This window comes from Neofelis nebulosa, chromosome 1 (assembly GCF_028018385.1).
Source record: "Neofelis nebulosa isolate mNeoNeb1 chromosome 1, mNeoNeb1.pri, whole genome shotgun sequence".
NCBI classification, from domain to species: domain Eukaryota; kingdom Metazoa; phylum Chordata; class Mammalia; order Carnivora; family Felidae; genus Neofelis; species Neofelis nebulosa.
The window spans coordinates 81411317-81427918 of record NC_080782.1 but is presented as its reverse complement, the minus strand read 5'-3'; the positions used below and the strand labels follow the sequence as shown (position 1 = coordinate 81427918).

At 43.0% G+C, this 16602-nt stretch overlaps 1 protein-coding gene across 5 annotated transcripts in view; it reads right to left on the bottom strand.

The window, feature by feature from the left end:
- ERAP1 (endoplasmic reticulum aminopeptidase 1) overlaps positions 1–16602 on the bottom strand; it is a 127746-nt gene that overhangs the window by 36836 nt on the left and 74308 nt on the right. The window contains exons 1-3 of one of the 5 annotated variants that reach the window (XM_058726474.1): positions 9663–9919; positions 2869–3412; positions 977–1115 (exon numbers count right to left, since the gene is read on the bottom strand). In XM_058726474.1, the coding sequence (XP_058582457.1) occupies positions 977–1115; positions 2869–3395 (666 nt within the window). In that variant the 5' untranslated portion in view covers positions 3396–3412; positions 9663–9919. Of the gene's footprint in view, positions 1–976; positions 1116–2868; positions 3413–9662; positions 9920–16602 lie in introns of those variants that run through there. The other 4 variants (XM_058726480.1, XM_058726509.1, XM_058726498.1 and 1 more) reach the window with 4 other exon arrangements.

Genomic DNA, 16602 nt, shown 5'->3' with positions numbered 1-16602 from the left:
AGCTGATGTGCACCAGCTGCAGAATGATAGCCCTGCAGATGAGTTTTTCTGAGCTGCCAGAATCAGCTTAGAGTTAGGGGCACTTGAGTAGCTTTATTCATTTGGCATGGCCATTTTCTCACCACTTTTGAAAATCAGACGGAACCCTGTCCATATTTGCTTTGGTATTGAAGGATAATGGTTTCCTTAAAGGGAACTGAGCTATCTTTATCACTACTTACCTTTTATACCATGATATTCCAAAAAGATTACTTTTTTTTTCTGTCAGCCCAATTTTATGCATATAGTTACAAATTATATAGCTAGTATTAGTTTATCATATATAGAAATTATAGAAAATAACTATATACTAGAAATATGGCCTTATTTGTCAAAGTGTTCCCTTTAAAGTCCTTTCAAAAGGTCATAAGACAAAATGAAGGCAAAAGCGCTTTGGGAAGGGCACTCTCATTTATTTAAAAAAATTTTTTTTTAATGTTTATTTATTTTTGAGACAGAGAGAGAAAGAGCATGAATGGGGGAGGGTCAGAGAGAGGGAGACACAGAGTCTGAAACAGGCTCCAGGCTCTGAGCTATCAGCACAGAGCCTGGAGCGGGGCTCGAACTCACGGACCGTGAGATCATGACCTGAGCCGAAGCCGGCCGCTCAACCGACTGAGCCACCCAGGCACCCCTAAAGGGCACTCTCATTTAAACCTGCCCTGATTCCTTACACAGTTTCCCTCCTGTCAATATCAATGACCTGGAATGAGACTTGTGTTGAAATCTTCCTAGTTTTAGGGACAGTTTCTTCTTTGGCTACAAATAAATTGTTGCTTGAAACAAAAGGATAGCTTGGGAATGAAATAAGAAAAGTCAAGCAATAAACCAAATAACACAGGTGACCTGAATGTTAATAACTGTCACTGGGGAAATGCAAGGCACAGCCTATCGATAGACGTTTCCTGTGAGTAGATATACAGGAGTTCAGACTCACCAGTGGCATATTGGAGATGGACAGGTGCCTTGGCTCCCTTCTGATCTTGACTGAAAAATTTGCTTTGAAGGAAGGTTCATCAAAGCAGGGAAAGGCCATTCTGGCTGCAGTAGGTTCAAAATGTGTTGATGCAAGTACTCTAAAATTATGGCAAGTGAAATCAAAATATAATATAAAGCACCAGGGACTCCAAAATAGATGTATATTTGGTTTTTAATTCCTAGAGATACCACACAATTATTGATTTCACTACTAAAACAAATGTTTCAACAAAAGTTATCAAGAACTAAGTAAAAAGACAAGTAAAAATCTGGGAAAATTAATTGCAAGTTATCTGACAAAGGGTTAATAGCCTTGACAGACAATGAACACTTAAAAATGAATAAGAGTATATGCAACAACCATGTGGAATAGCAGGCAGGTCATAAACAGGCAATTCACTGAGAAAGGGCCTATAAATAGTCAATAAACATATCAAAAATTGCCCAGCTTCCTCAATAACCAATGAAATGTAAATTAAAGAGACATACCTGTTGGCTTTTTGGTTCTAAAAGGATTGCCCAGATACATTATTGGTTAGGGATGAGGATTGTGGCAAGGAATATCAAAAGATTGTAGACCCTTTAACTTAGCAATTTTGTTTATAGGCATTTATTCCAAGGAAATGATTTTCAAAGATACTGCTATTGCTGAAAAGGTGGAAACATCCATCATGGTGGATTAGTTAAATCAATGCAAAACATACATTTTAATAAAGTCATTAAAATGATGTATAGGAATAGTCATTCATATGAAACATCTCAACATATTAAAATAAAATTCCTTATACAACAGAAAATATAACATAGCTCCACTCACATAATGTATAACCATATCCAAAAAGAAGTTCTAGAAGGATGATCCCCAAAATAAAAGTAGTGGTTATCACTAGGGGCCATAATAGGGATAAAATTGACTTTTCAAAACATTCTTTTTGGTAGCATCTGACCTTTTTTTAACCTCAAAAGAATAATATGGAATCAGAAGAATAAGTGACTATAATCTACTAGCAAATAAAATTTGATTTTAAAATTCAGCATAAGATCTCCCAAAATAGATTATACCTTCTTAAAAACAGAACAATAGAAAGGCAGGTGAGGATGTCTAAAAAGAGTTTTAACTGAGAAAAAAAACTTTTCTTATAGGCTGTATGGGATGAATTACATCCTCCAAAAATATGTTGAAGTCTTAATACCTAGTATCTGTGAATGTGATTTCATTTGGAAATAGGGTCTTTGCAGATGTAATCAAATTAAGATGAGGCCATCAGGTTGGGCCCTAATAAGACCAGTGTCCTTACAAGAAGAGGGAAGCTGGGGGAATGGCTATGTGACAGCAGAGGCCAAGTCCAGACTGATGTAGCTGCAAGCCAAGAAATGCCAACAAAGGAGGGCCACCACAGACTAGAGAGAGGGAGGGAAGGATTCTTCTCAGAGATGTAGAGAGTGTAGCCCTGGATTTTGAATTTCTGGCCTCCAGAACTGTGAGAGAATAAATTTTTGTTGTGTTAAGGCACTCAGTTTATGATACATTGTTACAGCAGCTGTAGAAAACTAATACATAGACCGAGAGAATTAAAAACATTTATTATATGCCAGAAATCTAACTAATAAACAAACAAGTACTTTGACAGAGCTGAAGGAAATAAAACTGGTTAAAACAGAATGAAACGTGACATCCAAAAACACAAAAAAGAATCTACTGGCCATGTTTAGCTGTATAAATGAAACGTAAAATCAAAACAAGGAAAAGCATTCAATGATCAAGGGAGTTTTAAGAGATAATCCATATGAAATCATAAATCTAGTATGGGGGCAGCACTTGAAGTTTTTAAAAAAATAGAAAAAAAGTACCTTACTTCCCCTTCCTTGGTTCTGTAGGTGCTTTTATAAAATCCATTTAAATGCTCAGAAAGTGTGCCAGCATAGTCAATGACAACTGTGTACAGGAGCCCAACAACCAGAGGCTCGGGAGCCAGAAGTGCAATTTGCTCATGAAGCGGGTATTCCAGGACTCTCAACGGTTCTGCAGTCAGTCTCTCTCCAACTCTCTTCCTGAGGGTGGCCTTAGATATTTGCAGGTGGTGACTATGCAGGATGATGGTAGTGGTAGGCTGGCTGGCTGTGATTTCTATCTGAGTGGTTCCCTCGAAAGTCAGAGTGGTGAGATTTGCATGAATCATGAGATCATAATGAACCGGGCTGATGTGCTCAGGAAGTCGAATTTTATCCCAAGGGAATGGTGACCCATTACTAGCTTTTGGAGACGAGGTGTCACTGCTCTGACACCAGGAAGGAGTTGACACAGTTAAGAGAATCAACAGCGAGGACAGCAGAAGCAGCATGGTTCCAAGTGGCCATTTGACGGACAGAGATATCATCTTCTTGCTCACACTACCTAGTGGCACAAATGTATAAAAGGCCCCCCACCCCAAGGAAAAAAAAATTGAGTCACTAAAATATTATCAAGATTGCATAATTTCACATTGTATCTACCCAGGATTAACAGATACAGATACAAACTTTCAAAAGGTTTAGGTCTTTTCCCGAAAGTAAAATTACCTTCCCTATGTTACTGATTCATAGAAGAAAGAAGTTTATGGTTAGCACCAATCTTAATATCTATTTAAAAAGTATCATTTAGCTTTACAAATTTAAACGAACTCTATCATTCAGGGTTCTTGGTTGAAGAATAAGCTCACTAAGTAGTTCATCAAATGTGTCACAGAGTTGTCAGGGCATTTGGGAAACCAGCCCCATAAAACAGCAAAGATTGGGGCGCCGGGGTGGCTCAGTCAGTTGAGCATCTGACTTCATCTCAGGTCATGATCTCGTGGTCAGTGGGTTCAAGCCCTGCATCAGGCTCTGTGCTGACAGCTCGAAGTCTGGAGCCTGCTTCAGATTCTGTCTCCTCTCTGCCGCTTCCCCACTCACACTCTCTCTCTCTCAAAAATGAAACAATGTTTAAAAAATTTTTTAAATAAATATATAAAATAGGCAAAGATGGACACCAGAACCATATCAGAGAAACTGGCCAGGTGACCACTCCCACCCACACTGGACCCACACTGGACCCACACTGGAGGAAGCCACCCTTCTGCCTAGGGATCAGATGCTGGCCACTGCTGCAGCCACTGCCAATGTGAGGTCTCTGCTGCCCCTGCAATTTGGCAACACTTCTTTCAGCTGAGGTCAGGTATCCACACTGCCAGGGAAGCAGAAAAAGCAAAAATCCGGATTTCACAGCTTCTGCAGGAAGGGACAGGTCTGGCTCCCCACCAAGCTTACAAAGTAGAGAATTACTAACATAGAGGAAGCATAGGAAGGAGACACAGATGCCGAGTGGCCAGGACTGTGGGGAGGCAAGTATCCCTAACAGTAACCTTCAATAACAGCGGTCAGCATCTTTGTCAAATTGTTGTACCAAAAGTTAATCTAATATTAATTTAGCCAGGAATGACTTAAAGAGTTCACACCAACAGTCTGTGATAAACATAGCAATCCCCAGGATTCCCTCTTGCAATTATTTAACAAATATATGTTGAATGCCTGCTACATACAAGGCCATATGCTGAGTACTGTGTGGGATAAAATAATACACAACACAAATCCCACAATCAAGGACTTCAAAATCTGGAAAGGGAGGAAACATTCATGCGCAATGAAATGCAACAGAGAAAGTGTGGAGCATTTTAGGAATAATAATAAAAGACAGTGCTGGGGGAGAAGGGAGAGAGTGACTTTGGCTGCACAGTGACTCTGGGATTCCTTCCTGCAAGACCAGCATTGGAGCATGGTTTGGAAGGAAGGGTTGGATTTGAAAATGAAGGGAGGGCATTAAAGGCACTGAAGGAAGAAGAAACCAGGGCGGGAGTTAAAGCACAAAGGGAGAAAGTGGAGGGCTGGCTGGGCAATCAATGTGGACAGAAGAAACCCTAGGAGAACTGCATGCATAATTATTCACAAGGCAAGGAGGGAAGTGACTCCAAATGATGCTCAAAGCATGCTGGGAGTCATTCTGCAGATTGTATTTTGTACTTTATTTTAAAGGTCATAGGACACAAAAGGAATGTGAATTTTAAGAGAGTAGGCAAGCATGCCTGAGAACTGAGCATATTTCTCTTAGACAGAGACACCTCTCTAATGGGTGTTTGCCAGGAAAGGATCCCTGCCAGATGAGTCCAGGTAAGTGATCCTAATTCCCCCAAACTCCTCTGGCTCCTGAATATAAAGATCACATAAGAAAAGTAGTAATGCTACAATGTGGTACATGGGATTCTACCTCTGTATCAGCGGTTCTCAACTCCGGCTGCATATTAACATCACCTAGGAGGCTTTTAAAATGACGGGTGCCTGGATCCCTGTCTAGAATAATCAAACTGAAATCTATGGTGATGAGGTCAGGGCATCAGAATTTTTAAAAACCTTCATCTAGAGATTCTCCTGGAGAGCCAAGTTGAGAACCTCCTAGATAATCCTTGGCAAACCCTGGTCTCACCCCTTGAGCCCCACACAGAGGGATATAACTTCAAGGTAATAACTGATGCACTGTCCCCAGGCCCTCATCGTCCATCCTGCTCCCCTCCCAAACACACATTTAAAGGTGCCTAAATCTGCCTTCCCCACAGAAAGGGTACCAACACAGCAGAGACAATCACTCACAGAGGCACAAGAGAAGAGAGGATCAAAGGTTCACGCCCATTCTAAGAACAGGTTTTTTTGTTTGTTCACGTTTCTTGTTTTATGTGTGTGTGTGCATGTAGGAGCCAGCTACAGGATGCTTCCAGCCAATGAGAAGTGAAGCAATTTGAAGGAGAAGAGTAAAGTTTAACACCAAAGCGGTCAAGAGTTCCCACTTCTACTTCCTCAGGCAGAATTCCAGCGCAGGGGCAAAATGATGGATTCCTTTTGAAGTTGGGAGAGCAGAAATAAAGGGAATTTGTGTGATGCTTCCATTTTGAATTTCTGATGGCAGTAGCTCTGTGGATGTTACCTGTACCCCAAGATGGTAGAGAGTGCCTTGAAGGTGTCAGGTTTGGGCATGGGAAGACTCCAAAAGTCCCCAAGTGGTCTCTAAAAGTCCAGGAGGAAATCTAAAATTTCCAACTGGTTCTGAGCTGACAGCAAGGTCTACAGGCTGCTGAAGGAATTGGCAGGGAGACCTCATATCAAAGGCTTTGCAAGGTTGAGTCGATGAGGGGAGGGGGTCAAAGAGAACATGGCTGTGTCTCAAAGGGGGATGTAATGCCAGGAAACCAAAATGGAACACATAATGTAGACAGCATAAATGTGAGAATACAGATGTACATATCTCTAACTACTGCTATATCAATAATATATAATGCTTACTGTCAGATAATATATATTACACTTACAGTAAGATAATGATATATATTACACTTATAGTAAAGAAAAAGAAAACCTGACTTTGAGTTCCTCCTCTGCCGCATACTTACTGTATGACCTTGGACAGGTTATTTAATCCCAGTTTTGTTTTGTTTGTGTGTAAGTTGAGATAATAATACCTCGCTCATAGCATTGTTGTAAAGACTGAGTTAAAATATCTTCTTTTTTTTAATGTTTATTTATTTTTGAGAGAGAGAGAGAGAGCACAAGCAGGGGAGGGGCAGAGAGAGACAGACAGACAGACTCCAAAACAGGCTCCAGGCTCTGAGCTATCAGCACAGAACCCGATGTGGGGCTTGAACTCATCAACTGCAAGATCATGACCTGAGCTGAAGTCGGACACTTAACCCACTGAACCACCCTGGCTCCCCTAGACTGTGTTAAAATATTTTCAATCGTTCATTTGACAAATATTTATTGAGGACTTATTATATGCCAAGGATTTTTCTGGACACTGGCAATGTAAGATAGCACGCATCCTCTTCCTCAAAGAGCTTATGGAACTGGGATGGGAGGAATTTTTCCCCATGATTAGGGCTATGTAGGAAAAACCCACACATACGAAAAAGAGAATAACAGGGCAGACCGATTTATATTGGGGCTCTCTGAGGATATTTTAGCTGAGATTCAAAGGACAAATTCAAACTAGCTAAGAAAAGAGGGAGAAGGAGAGTTTTCCAGAGAGGAAACAGCAAGCATATTTGTAGGCTCTCAGACAGTAGAGAGTGCTGGTTATAAAGGCTAGTGAACCTGAAAAGGGCCACATGGGACCAGACCACCATGTGGACTGTAGACATGTTAAAGATGTGGGATCCTATCCTAAGTACGATAAGAAGCCACTGGGTTTTGAGCTAGAAGGTCTTAGGATCCAGTTCACATTTTTAAAAGCTGCGTGGAACAAGAAAGGAGCATGAGTAAAGGCCAAGGAACCAGTTAGATAGTAGTCTCAACAGGGGTGGCTGGGTGGCTCAGTCAATTACGGTTCCAGCTCTTGGTTTCAGCTCAGGTCATGATCCCAAGGTTTGTGAGTTCAAGTCCCACATGGGGCTCTGCACTGACAGTGCAGAACCTGCTTGGGATTCTCTCTCTCTCTCTCTCTCTCTCTCTCTCTCTCTCTCTCTTTGTTCCTCCCCTGGCTTGTGCTCCCTCTCTCAAAATAAATAAACTTAAAAAAAAGAAAAGAAAGTAGTCTCAATAAAGTAAGCTAGTGGCTTGTACTCTAGTGGTGTCACCAGAAATGGGAAGGAGTGACAGAAGGGAGGGGAGAGACAGAGAGATGGATGTACTCAACATCTACACTTGGGGTGAACCAGAAGTGGGGGGTGACATAAAGAACACATCAGAATGGTGCCAGGTTTCTATAATGAACATCTGGTTAGTCATACATTCCATTTATTGAGATGACGAAGACCAGAGGTGCAACAGTTTTCAAAGGAGGAGGGATGAAGGGTTCGCTTTTTTTTTTTTTTAATTTTTTTTTCAACATTTTTTTTTAAATTTATTTTTGGGACAGAGAGAGACAGAGCATGAACGGGGAAGGGGCAGAGAGAGAGGGAGACACAGAATCGGAAACAGGCTCCAGGCTCCGAGCCATCAGCCCAGAGCCTGACACGGGGCTCAAACTCACGGACCGCGAGATCGTGACCTGGCTGAAGTCGGACGCTTAACCGACTGCGCCACCCAGGCGCCCCAAGGGTTCGCTTTTTAATGTTTAATTTGTGATGTCTCTGAGACATCCAAGGGAAAACATCAAGCAGGTAGATGAACACACAGGTTTAGAGCACAGAGATAAAAGTTTTCAAGGACTTTCCTGTACTTGACTGCATTTCTTTAAAGTTTTAAAAAGTATCTTCCTTTGGCATCTGATCTTACTAAATAAAGCATGTTTCAACAGCCAATGCTGTAGATGAAAGTGCAACAGTAACAGAGTACCTAACTTTACTTCACCGCCAGGAAGTTACTTTAGAAACCTTATTTAGAGGGAAGAAAAGAAAAGAAAAGAAAAGAAAAGAAAAGAAAAGAAAAGAAAAGAAAAGAAAAGAAAAGAAAAGAAAAGAAAAGAAAAAGGAAAAGAAAGAAACCTTATTTAGGTTCCCTTTGCTGATCAGGACTTTTCCCACTCACAAAGAAGTCAGGGACAACTGATCCTGGGCGATTACACCCTTCTCTTTATTGAACACCACTCAATGTGAAATCTATCATCAAGAGGCAATGGGACTTTCTTCCAAAATGTCCTGAACAATTAAATTAACAAGCATTGATAACAGTTGGTCACTGCTGGTAACAATAAAAATGATGAATTTGAATTTTTTTTTAACCAATTAAAATTTTTCTGTTTAGGCCCACCTGAAAATGTGCTGTGTATCCGTACAATTCCAAATCTTTGGGAAAAGAAACAACACTGGCTTTTTTTTTTTTCTTTAACGTTTTTGTTCTTGTTTTTGATTGTTGACCACATCCTGAGTTGAGAGCAAATTCTCTGGGCATTCACCAGAAAACTAAGCATTTCCTTCTGAACCTGGCCTGCACAAAGAACCTTCCAGAAAACGCTAAGGAAATGTCTTTTCTTCTCCTTCCGTGAAATTAACGTGCAGGTCCACCTGGCGAGTGAGGTACCCAGACAGGCAACTTTAACTTGCTCAAACAGGACAGCTTTATCTGAATACAACTCGGCTAGAGCCAGAGTGAAGGAAAGACAGTGGCTGGGAGCCAATACAAGACAAGCAGGGAAAAAACTGTTCTTGACATTTATGCACTCCGATCCTTCAACACCCCAACCCAGCAGTTAACCCAAAGCCACGTTCTTTTCTCTGGTAACTATCCCCAGGGGACCCCTCTCGGCCAAACCCGAGTCCACCTCGCCCCTCCCCTCGGCCCTACTTGGGAGCCGGGTGGACTTGGAGTTTGGCAGGAACCCAGCCGCGAGGCGGAGCACCGACAAGGCTCCCGCCTTCTAGGAAGTGGGGGGGCCGAGAGCGCGCGGAGTAGGAGTACCGGCCCTGCGCCCCCTGCCTTCTCCTGGCCCAGAAGGACCCGAGCGGGCCCCGCAGGCCGCGGAGCCCGCCGCCCTCCCTGCGGACTCGGGCCCGGGCCCCGCAACAACCCCCGGCCCCGCGTTCCCACGCGCCTCGCTGCCCTCCGCCCCGCGCCCTCGGGCCTCCCCGGCGGGCGCGCGGAGGTTTCTCTTTTGTAGCCCCGCAGCCCGCTCCCCGAGGGGTGTCCTGGGGTCGGGCGCGCTGTACCTGGTGGTCCGCAACCGAGCCAACTCACCCTAGCGCCGCTGCCGCCTGCCTCGCCTACCCCGGAACAGAAAGTGAAAGCGGGGCCGGGGCAGAGGCAGGCGGGCGCGAGGTGCGCAGCTGCCAGCGCTCTCCCGGCAGGCGCGGGAGAGCCCTCGGCTGAGGCGGGAGTTGCGAAAAGGGAAACCTGTGCGGAGGGACCGCCGTAACCCCGCCGGGAATTCGCAAGAGTGCTGCACGTAAGGGAAACAGAGGAGGTGCAACGCAGGGCAGATCGGGCGGGAAGGAGCACCCCTTTATGAATGCAGATCATTTTCTCTGAGTGTGTCTTTGAAGCTCTCCCCTCCCCCCCCCCCCAACAGTGGTTAGCCTTTGGCGCTCCCAGGGTTGAGCGCATTAAAAAAGGGCTGGTGTGGCCGTAGGTGACCCCGGCGGGCCTCGAGCTTGCTTCTCTACGGAGCCTGGACGGGCTCGACGCCGGTTGGACTCAACTGGTGTCCATCATCTCGTCTCTGCAAATGGACTGGGAGCTCTTGGCCCGCCTCCGAAAGAAAAATGAACTCAGAACAATTCTTTGTTGTGTGAAATGCTGAAACTTCTGGGCTTTTAATGGACAGGAGTTATGCTAGGAGATGCCTCAGAGGAAGAAGGGGTTAGATACCTCCCTGGAACTTCCCCACCACTACCAAGGGGGCTACTCGGACCCCCCCCCCCCATTTGCTGTTCCCCATATTAAAACGCTTCCTCTGCTTTTTCAAATCAAATGACCATTTTCTACACTCCCTTTAGAATATTAAGACTGGATGAAATGTCGAAAGAAAGAGAGAGAGAAAGAAAGAAAGGAAGGAAGAGAAAACCCCTCTTTAAACAATCGAGGGTAAATGAAATAATAAGACAGGAAAACGCAAGCTTTCATGCTCACCAAATGCTACAAGTTAGTGAGTGGACCAATCCCTCCGAGACCTTTTTTTTTTTTTTTTTTTTTTTTTTTTTACTATACTCAGGCTTTCTCCTCTCGGTTTAGTCTCTTTCCCTTTGAGAATTTGGGGTACCACACTCAAACAGAATTTCTCAACCTTTGTTTCTCAATTTTTTCTTCCTTTAGAAAAATAACAGAATAGATTTTGTTCTGCATAGTGTCTCCAGTCAAGGGTATTTTGTGATACAAAATTAACATCCTGTCCCAAGCCCCAAACAAGGTGAGATCAAGGGAAGTTTTTTCATTACAATTCAACCAGAAATGGGCTTTGGGATCAGGTGATGTTTTTCATCTGCAGCTGTGGTGGCAATGTGAGCGGATAGCTATAGCCTCCAAGGCCTCCAGATGTCAGTGAGTGATCCAGTTTGCTCACATGAGAACTGTCCAGTAAACTCATGCATGCTTTGTGGATCAGGAGAGGCAAATGGAAGATCTCCCACCAGGCATTTTGAATAATAGCAGGTGTTCCCTAGGAATCTAGGAAACCTTGTCTCATTAGGGACTGTGATCACTTCCCAATTCACCTATTCATTGAAAGCAACAAATAATGCCAACCTCATTTTGTGTTTTGTATGCACGTAATTAAAAAGGCAGAAAGGAAAAATAACCAAAATGACCAGTGACATTTTAAAGACTAATTTGTATGTTGTATCAGGGTTCAATCACAGAGAAGAGAATCCATTCAAGGTATTTAATTTAAAAAGGATTTGTTGCAGGCTTTTACATGAGGCACCTAATCAGTGGGAAGGCTTAAAGAACACACACTAGGAGGAGCTTCCAAGAACAAATTCCAAAACCACAATGTAGAACCTGGCCACCATTGAAACTGGTTCTCTTGTCACGACTCAGAAGCCATCTGCTAAACTGGGCAGTTGTTAGCCCAGCCGCTGGCTTCAGAATCATGTCATGATGTTACAGTCTGCCCAGCAAAATCAACCTCTCAAGCCTGGCCTCTCTTTCCACTTAAAACTCAGTTTCAAATTCTACTCTCCTGCCAGTGCTTCTGTTTGGCAGAGCCTAATGCACACCCAGAGCTCTGGAGCAAGAAGATCTGGGCAAAGAAGTATTTGCTTTCCAGATTGCAATGGAGTGAGGAATTCTGAAACAAGGTTGGAAGATGTACTGAGTAAGCCAATCACAATATTCACCACAAATATTAAACTGTATTGAGGCTGAGCAAATAAAAAAATAATTATGAGGAAGCCTCAAGTAATTTTGAATATTTTATGGACAAAAAATAATTGTAAAATTGATTGTAAATCTAACTTATAAGAGGCATGGAGCACTTGGAAGTATGATGTATGTTTGCCTCTGTGACAAACACTTTGCCAAGCATCAAGTGTTACACTTTGCTACCTTTGAAATGTCTCTAGGGGCTTTTCTTTCCCACTTTTGTCTGTTCAGCACCCATTCTTTTCCTCCTTCTGGTAAATTCATAGTCACATGACTCAGTCTTAGTCAAGGATGAACATAGCAACCCCATTCTCTGGCCACAGTGACTGGTCCAAGTGACCGAATCTGGCTGGGTCTGAGAACCCAGAGGGCATCCCACAGGACGAGCCAACAGAGTCCTTGTCTTCATGCAGAATAGAAATCAAATGCAAGCCAGGAGGAAGTGAGAGCAGAGTTTACTGAGGATATGGAGAGGGTATAGATACAGACAGAGCATTTTGAAGATTCAGAAAGGAAAGAAGAGTGAGTCTCGTCTTTGCTTGAGGTCTAGGGTTTTTATTGAGAATTGTGGTCTGGTGTAGGTGTCCTCTCAGGCACCTAGGAACTGGTCAAAACAAGGTGGCAAGTGCTCAAGTGTCCTACACGAATCATTTACCCCCTGGAGCCAAGGGTCTTGGCGTCAAGGTGTCTGGAAAACATAAATGATGACCTCACCTAGTCACTCCTTAGATGCTATCTATTGTGCTGGAAGACTCCAAAAAAAAAAAAAAAAATCATTAACTCCTTGACCCTTACAAGCAGGAGATACACTGTACTTAACTATAAGGCATGTGTAAGGTGGGGGTGCAGGAAGAAAAGAAGCAGGAAAAGGAGCAAAAACAGCAGTTCTTCATGGAGTCCCTACAGTTTCCCTGTCTCACAAGGATTGGCACATGACAAAAGCCAGGACATTCAGAGGCTTTGCCCAGCATTATTCTGGCTGATGCTAGCCGAGAAGCCTCTTTTTTTTTCCCTTTTTCTTTGTGAGCCCAATGCTGTAAGAATATGGCCTTAGAGTTCCTGGCCAAATTCCCACTGTGGGGCATTGCCTATGAATATGAAACCCACACAAAAGAGGGAAAGAAGAAATTAGAGGCAGAGTTTGAGAGATTCCTTTGTTGTGCAGATTTTCTGATTTCACCCTCTTGGCATGAAACTACCTCCTTCCTGAGGCTAGTTCTTCAGTTTTGTGGGCCATCCCGCATCTTTCCAATAAAGCAGCCGTTTTGAATTAAGGTTGGTTGAATTGGGTATCAGCTGCATGCAATTTTAAGACAGCAAACAAATCATAGTCTCAATTTTATAACCCACTAACTCCACTACTCACTTGAAGGAAGGTAGTGTAGTGTCTTTTGTGTTCTGTGGGAAACGTGAGATTTTTTTTTTCTTTGCTTCCCATACATTGTTTGAAGTTGATTAATCCAAATTCCAATGAAGCCTAAACCTGAACTACATTTCTAATCAACCAACTTGATGTAAGTAATTTTGAGAATGTCACTCAATTTCAGATAAGCATCCTCTAAGAACAACTCCATTTTTTTCAAAGACTCATTGATAAAGCTGGGACAGCACAATCGCCCAGTCTTTACTCTACGATTGCTTGCTGTGTAGTCTGGAGAGCCCCGGAAATTTCCCTGGCAATGGGAAGCAGCCAAAGGAAAAGTACTGTGACCCCAGGAAGGGAGAAGAGCCTATGGCTCCATGGGTCAGGCTTTGTAAGTTTTGGAGTGTGTATATGTGACAGAGAGAGGGGAAAAAATGGAATCAAAACTTTTCCTACCAATAACACTCACGTATTACTTGCCTTTAAGCTTCCTCAAAGGTCGGTTATACTGTAAGTTTGAATGACCAAAAACCTGCCCCAGAATCTGTCTTTTCAGACACTACAAGACCAGATCAGATCAGCATTTAGAAATATGGCATATGAGGAACACCTGGGTGGCTCAATCAGTTAAGCATCTGATTTCGGCTCAGGTCATGATCTCACAGTTTGTGAGTTCAAGCCCCATGTCCGGCTCTGCACTGACAGCATAGAGCCTGCTTCAGATTCTGTGTCTCCTCTCTCTCTGCCCCTCCCCTGCTCGTACTCTCTCTCTCTCTCAAAAATAAATAAATAAACATAAAAAAAGAAATACGGCACATGAAATAATCACTCTCAAAAATGGTTTAAATTAGGGATGGGGGCACCTGGGTGACTCAGTTAAGAGTCCAACTCTTGGTTTCACCTCAGGTCACTATCTCACTGTCTCATGGAGCATTGGGCTCTGTGCTGACAGGAGCCTGCTTGGCATTCTCTCTCTCTCCCTCTCTCTCTGCCCCTCCCCTGCTTGTTCTCTCTGTCTCTGTCTCTTAAGAATAAATAAATAAACTTTAAAAAATTATAAATAAATAAGGAATGAGTGCTGAGTATTGACATCCACCTTTTTCTAAATACTGTGTGCATTCAGCACAATATTCTAATATTTTGTGAATGATATTGTTGCCTTCCATGACATCACCAAAAAACTGAGCATATAGACTTTCATTAGCTATGGATTTAATATTAACAGTTTTGACTATTTGGGGGTGACTTGAATGTCTAGAACTTGAATAGTTGGTAATTTCACTAAGATGTGAATTAGAATTATAATGAACTAATGCCAGAGAAGGAGCCACTTGACCCTTGAGTGGACCTGTCCAACCATGCAGAATCCATACCCCAATCCAATCCTGTTGTTCTCCATTCATCATCACAGGTGCAGTCAATTCCTGAAGTGATAAAAGTCTCAAAACAACAAACAGGGCACCTGGGTAACTTAGTTAAGTGTCTGACTCTTGATTTCAGCTCAGGTCATGATCTTACAGTTCGTGGGATCGAGCCCCATGTCAGGCTCTGTGCTGGCAGTGCAGCACCTGCTTGGGATTCTCTCATTCTCTCTCTTTTCTGCCCCTCTCTTACTCTCAAAATAAATGAATAAACATTAAAAAAAAATAAGCTGCATTTCTAAAATTTCATTAAGGATCTTGAAGGTGTCACAGATTTTAAAAATTCATCTTACTCCATTTTCCAAGAGAAAATATGTACTCAAATGTATTTAAAATTGGGAGTCATGCAAAAGCCTTGCAAGAGTCCTGTACAGACTTCTCTGTGGGCAGATTGAGAAGAAAAGCAGGGCTGGCCCTTTAGTCCCATGGACCCAGCTGAAACACAAGGTGAAGAAAGGGGCAGAGGGATTCCTTATCTATTACCAGGTACTGGCAGTCATGTCCTATACCTAGATGAGTACCAAAGTCAAAGCAAGAAAAAGTCAAAACTAGGAGCTCTGTGAAAACTAGGAGATGAAACATATAGTTCAGAAAGGAGATCTCAAAGCAGTAGGAAATCTGAACCTGGTAAAAGCATGAGTGTTTAAAAGGAGCACATCTCAGTAATAAAAACTGGCATATTTTGAACATTTCATGTGTGTTAAGTGCTATGAAGTGTGTCATTTAATTCTAACAACAACACTCTAGGGTATGTTCCATTTTCATTCCCATCAATAAAACTGAGGCTCTGTAAGGTAAGTAACTTGTGGGATATATGGCTAGGAAGTGACAGGAGCCAGGTTAGTGGTGGACCCCTGATGAATTCTAGAGATTATGTGCTTCTGCTTTTCACATCTCTCCTAGTGTAGGTTTACTTATGTAACATCTTAGTTTAAAAGGGATCAGTGAGGGGCACCTGGGTGGCTCAGTCGGTTAAGCGTCCGACTTTAGCTCAGGTCATGATCTCGCGGTTCATGGGTTCGAGCCCTGCATCGGGTTCTGTGCTGACAGCTCAGAGCCTAGAGCCTATTTCAGATTCTGTGCTTTTCAAATCTCTCCTAGTGTAGGGTTACTTATGTAACATCTTAGTTTAAAGGGGATCAGTGAGGGGTGGATGCTTCCAAGTGTGGTTATGATCTTACCCTCAGCCTAGTCACCCAACCTATGAGCCATTCATACATTATCATCTAGGGCCTTTGTCCATTTACCCCTCAACCTTACCAGGGCCTGTCAATATTACTTCTAAAAGGTGTCTTGAATCTTTCTCTTCCTCTTCATTCCTGTTGCCTCCAGTCCTCTCACCTGTGCTTTTGTAAATATCCTCTTAACTAGTGCTTTAACTTCTAACTTCCTCTTCTTCAATCTGGTTCCTATACTGTCATCTGTCTAAACCACTATCCTAGACAAGCGTGGGGCCCAGAAATCTAAACCAGGAAGCCAGAGTTGTCAAGGAAGGGATTACGAGAACAACTACTATGATGGGGGAGGGGAGAGGAGGACAGGTACAGGAAGTGGATGAGGAGGGAAGCAGAATCAGAAAGATTGTCCAGTGAAAAGTTGGGGTCAGAAACCTAAATAAAGTGCAGAGAAGGTACCATTTCAACTAGAACCAGCAGAAATCCAAACACTGGCTCTCAAGCAGAGAGGCTATAACTAGATTCAGCCAGAAAAACAAGTTGAGAAAGTGTGCCAATAGACATAATGATTTCTTATATAGGACTTTATTATGCCTGTGAGTGGGAAGAGATGGGTGCCCTTAAGAACATGCTATTATGCTCTATTATGCTATGTAACAACTTTAGCCCCCGGAAACAACACACATTTATTGCCTCACTGTTTCTGTGGGTCTGGAGTACAGGTGCAACCTATCTGAGTCCTTTGCTGGGGGTCTCACAGGCAGCGATTAAGACGACATCCAAGACTGTGGTCTCATCCAAGGCTTGACTAAGGAAGGATCCCCTTCCAAGC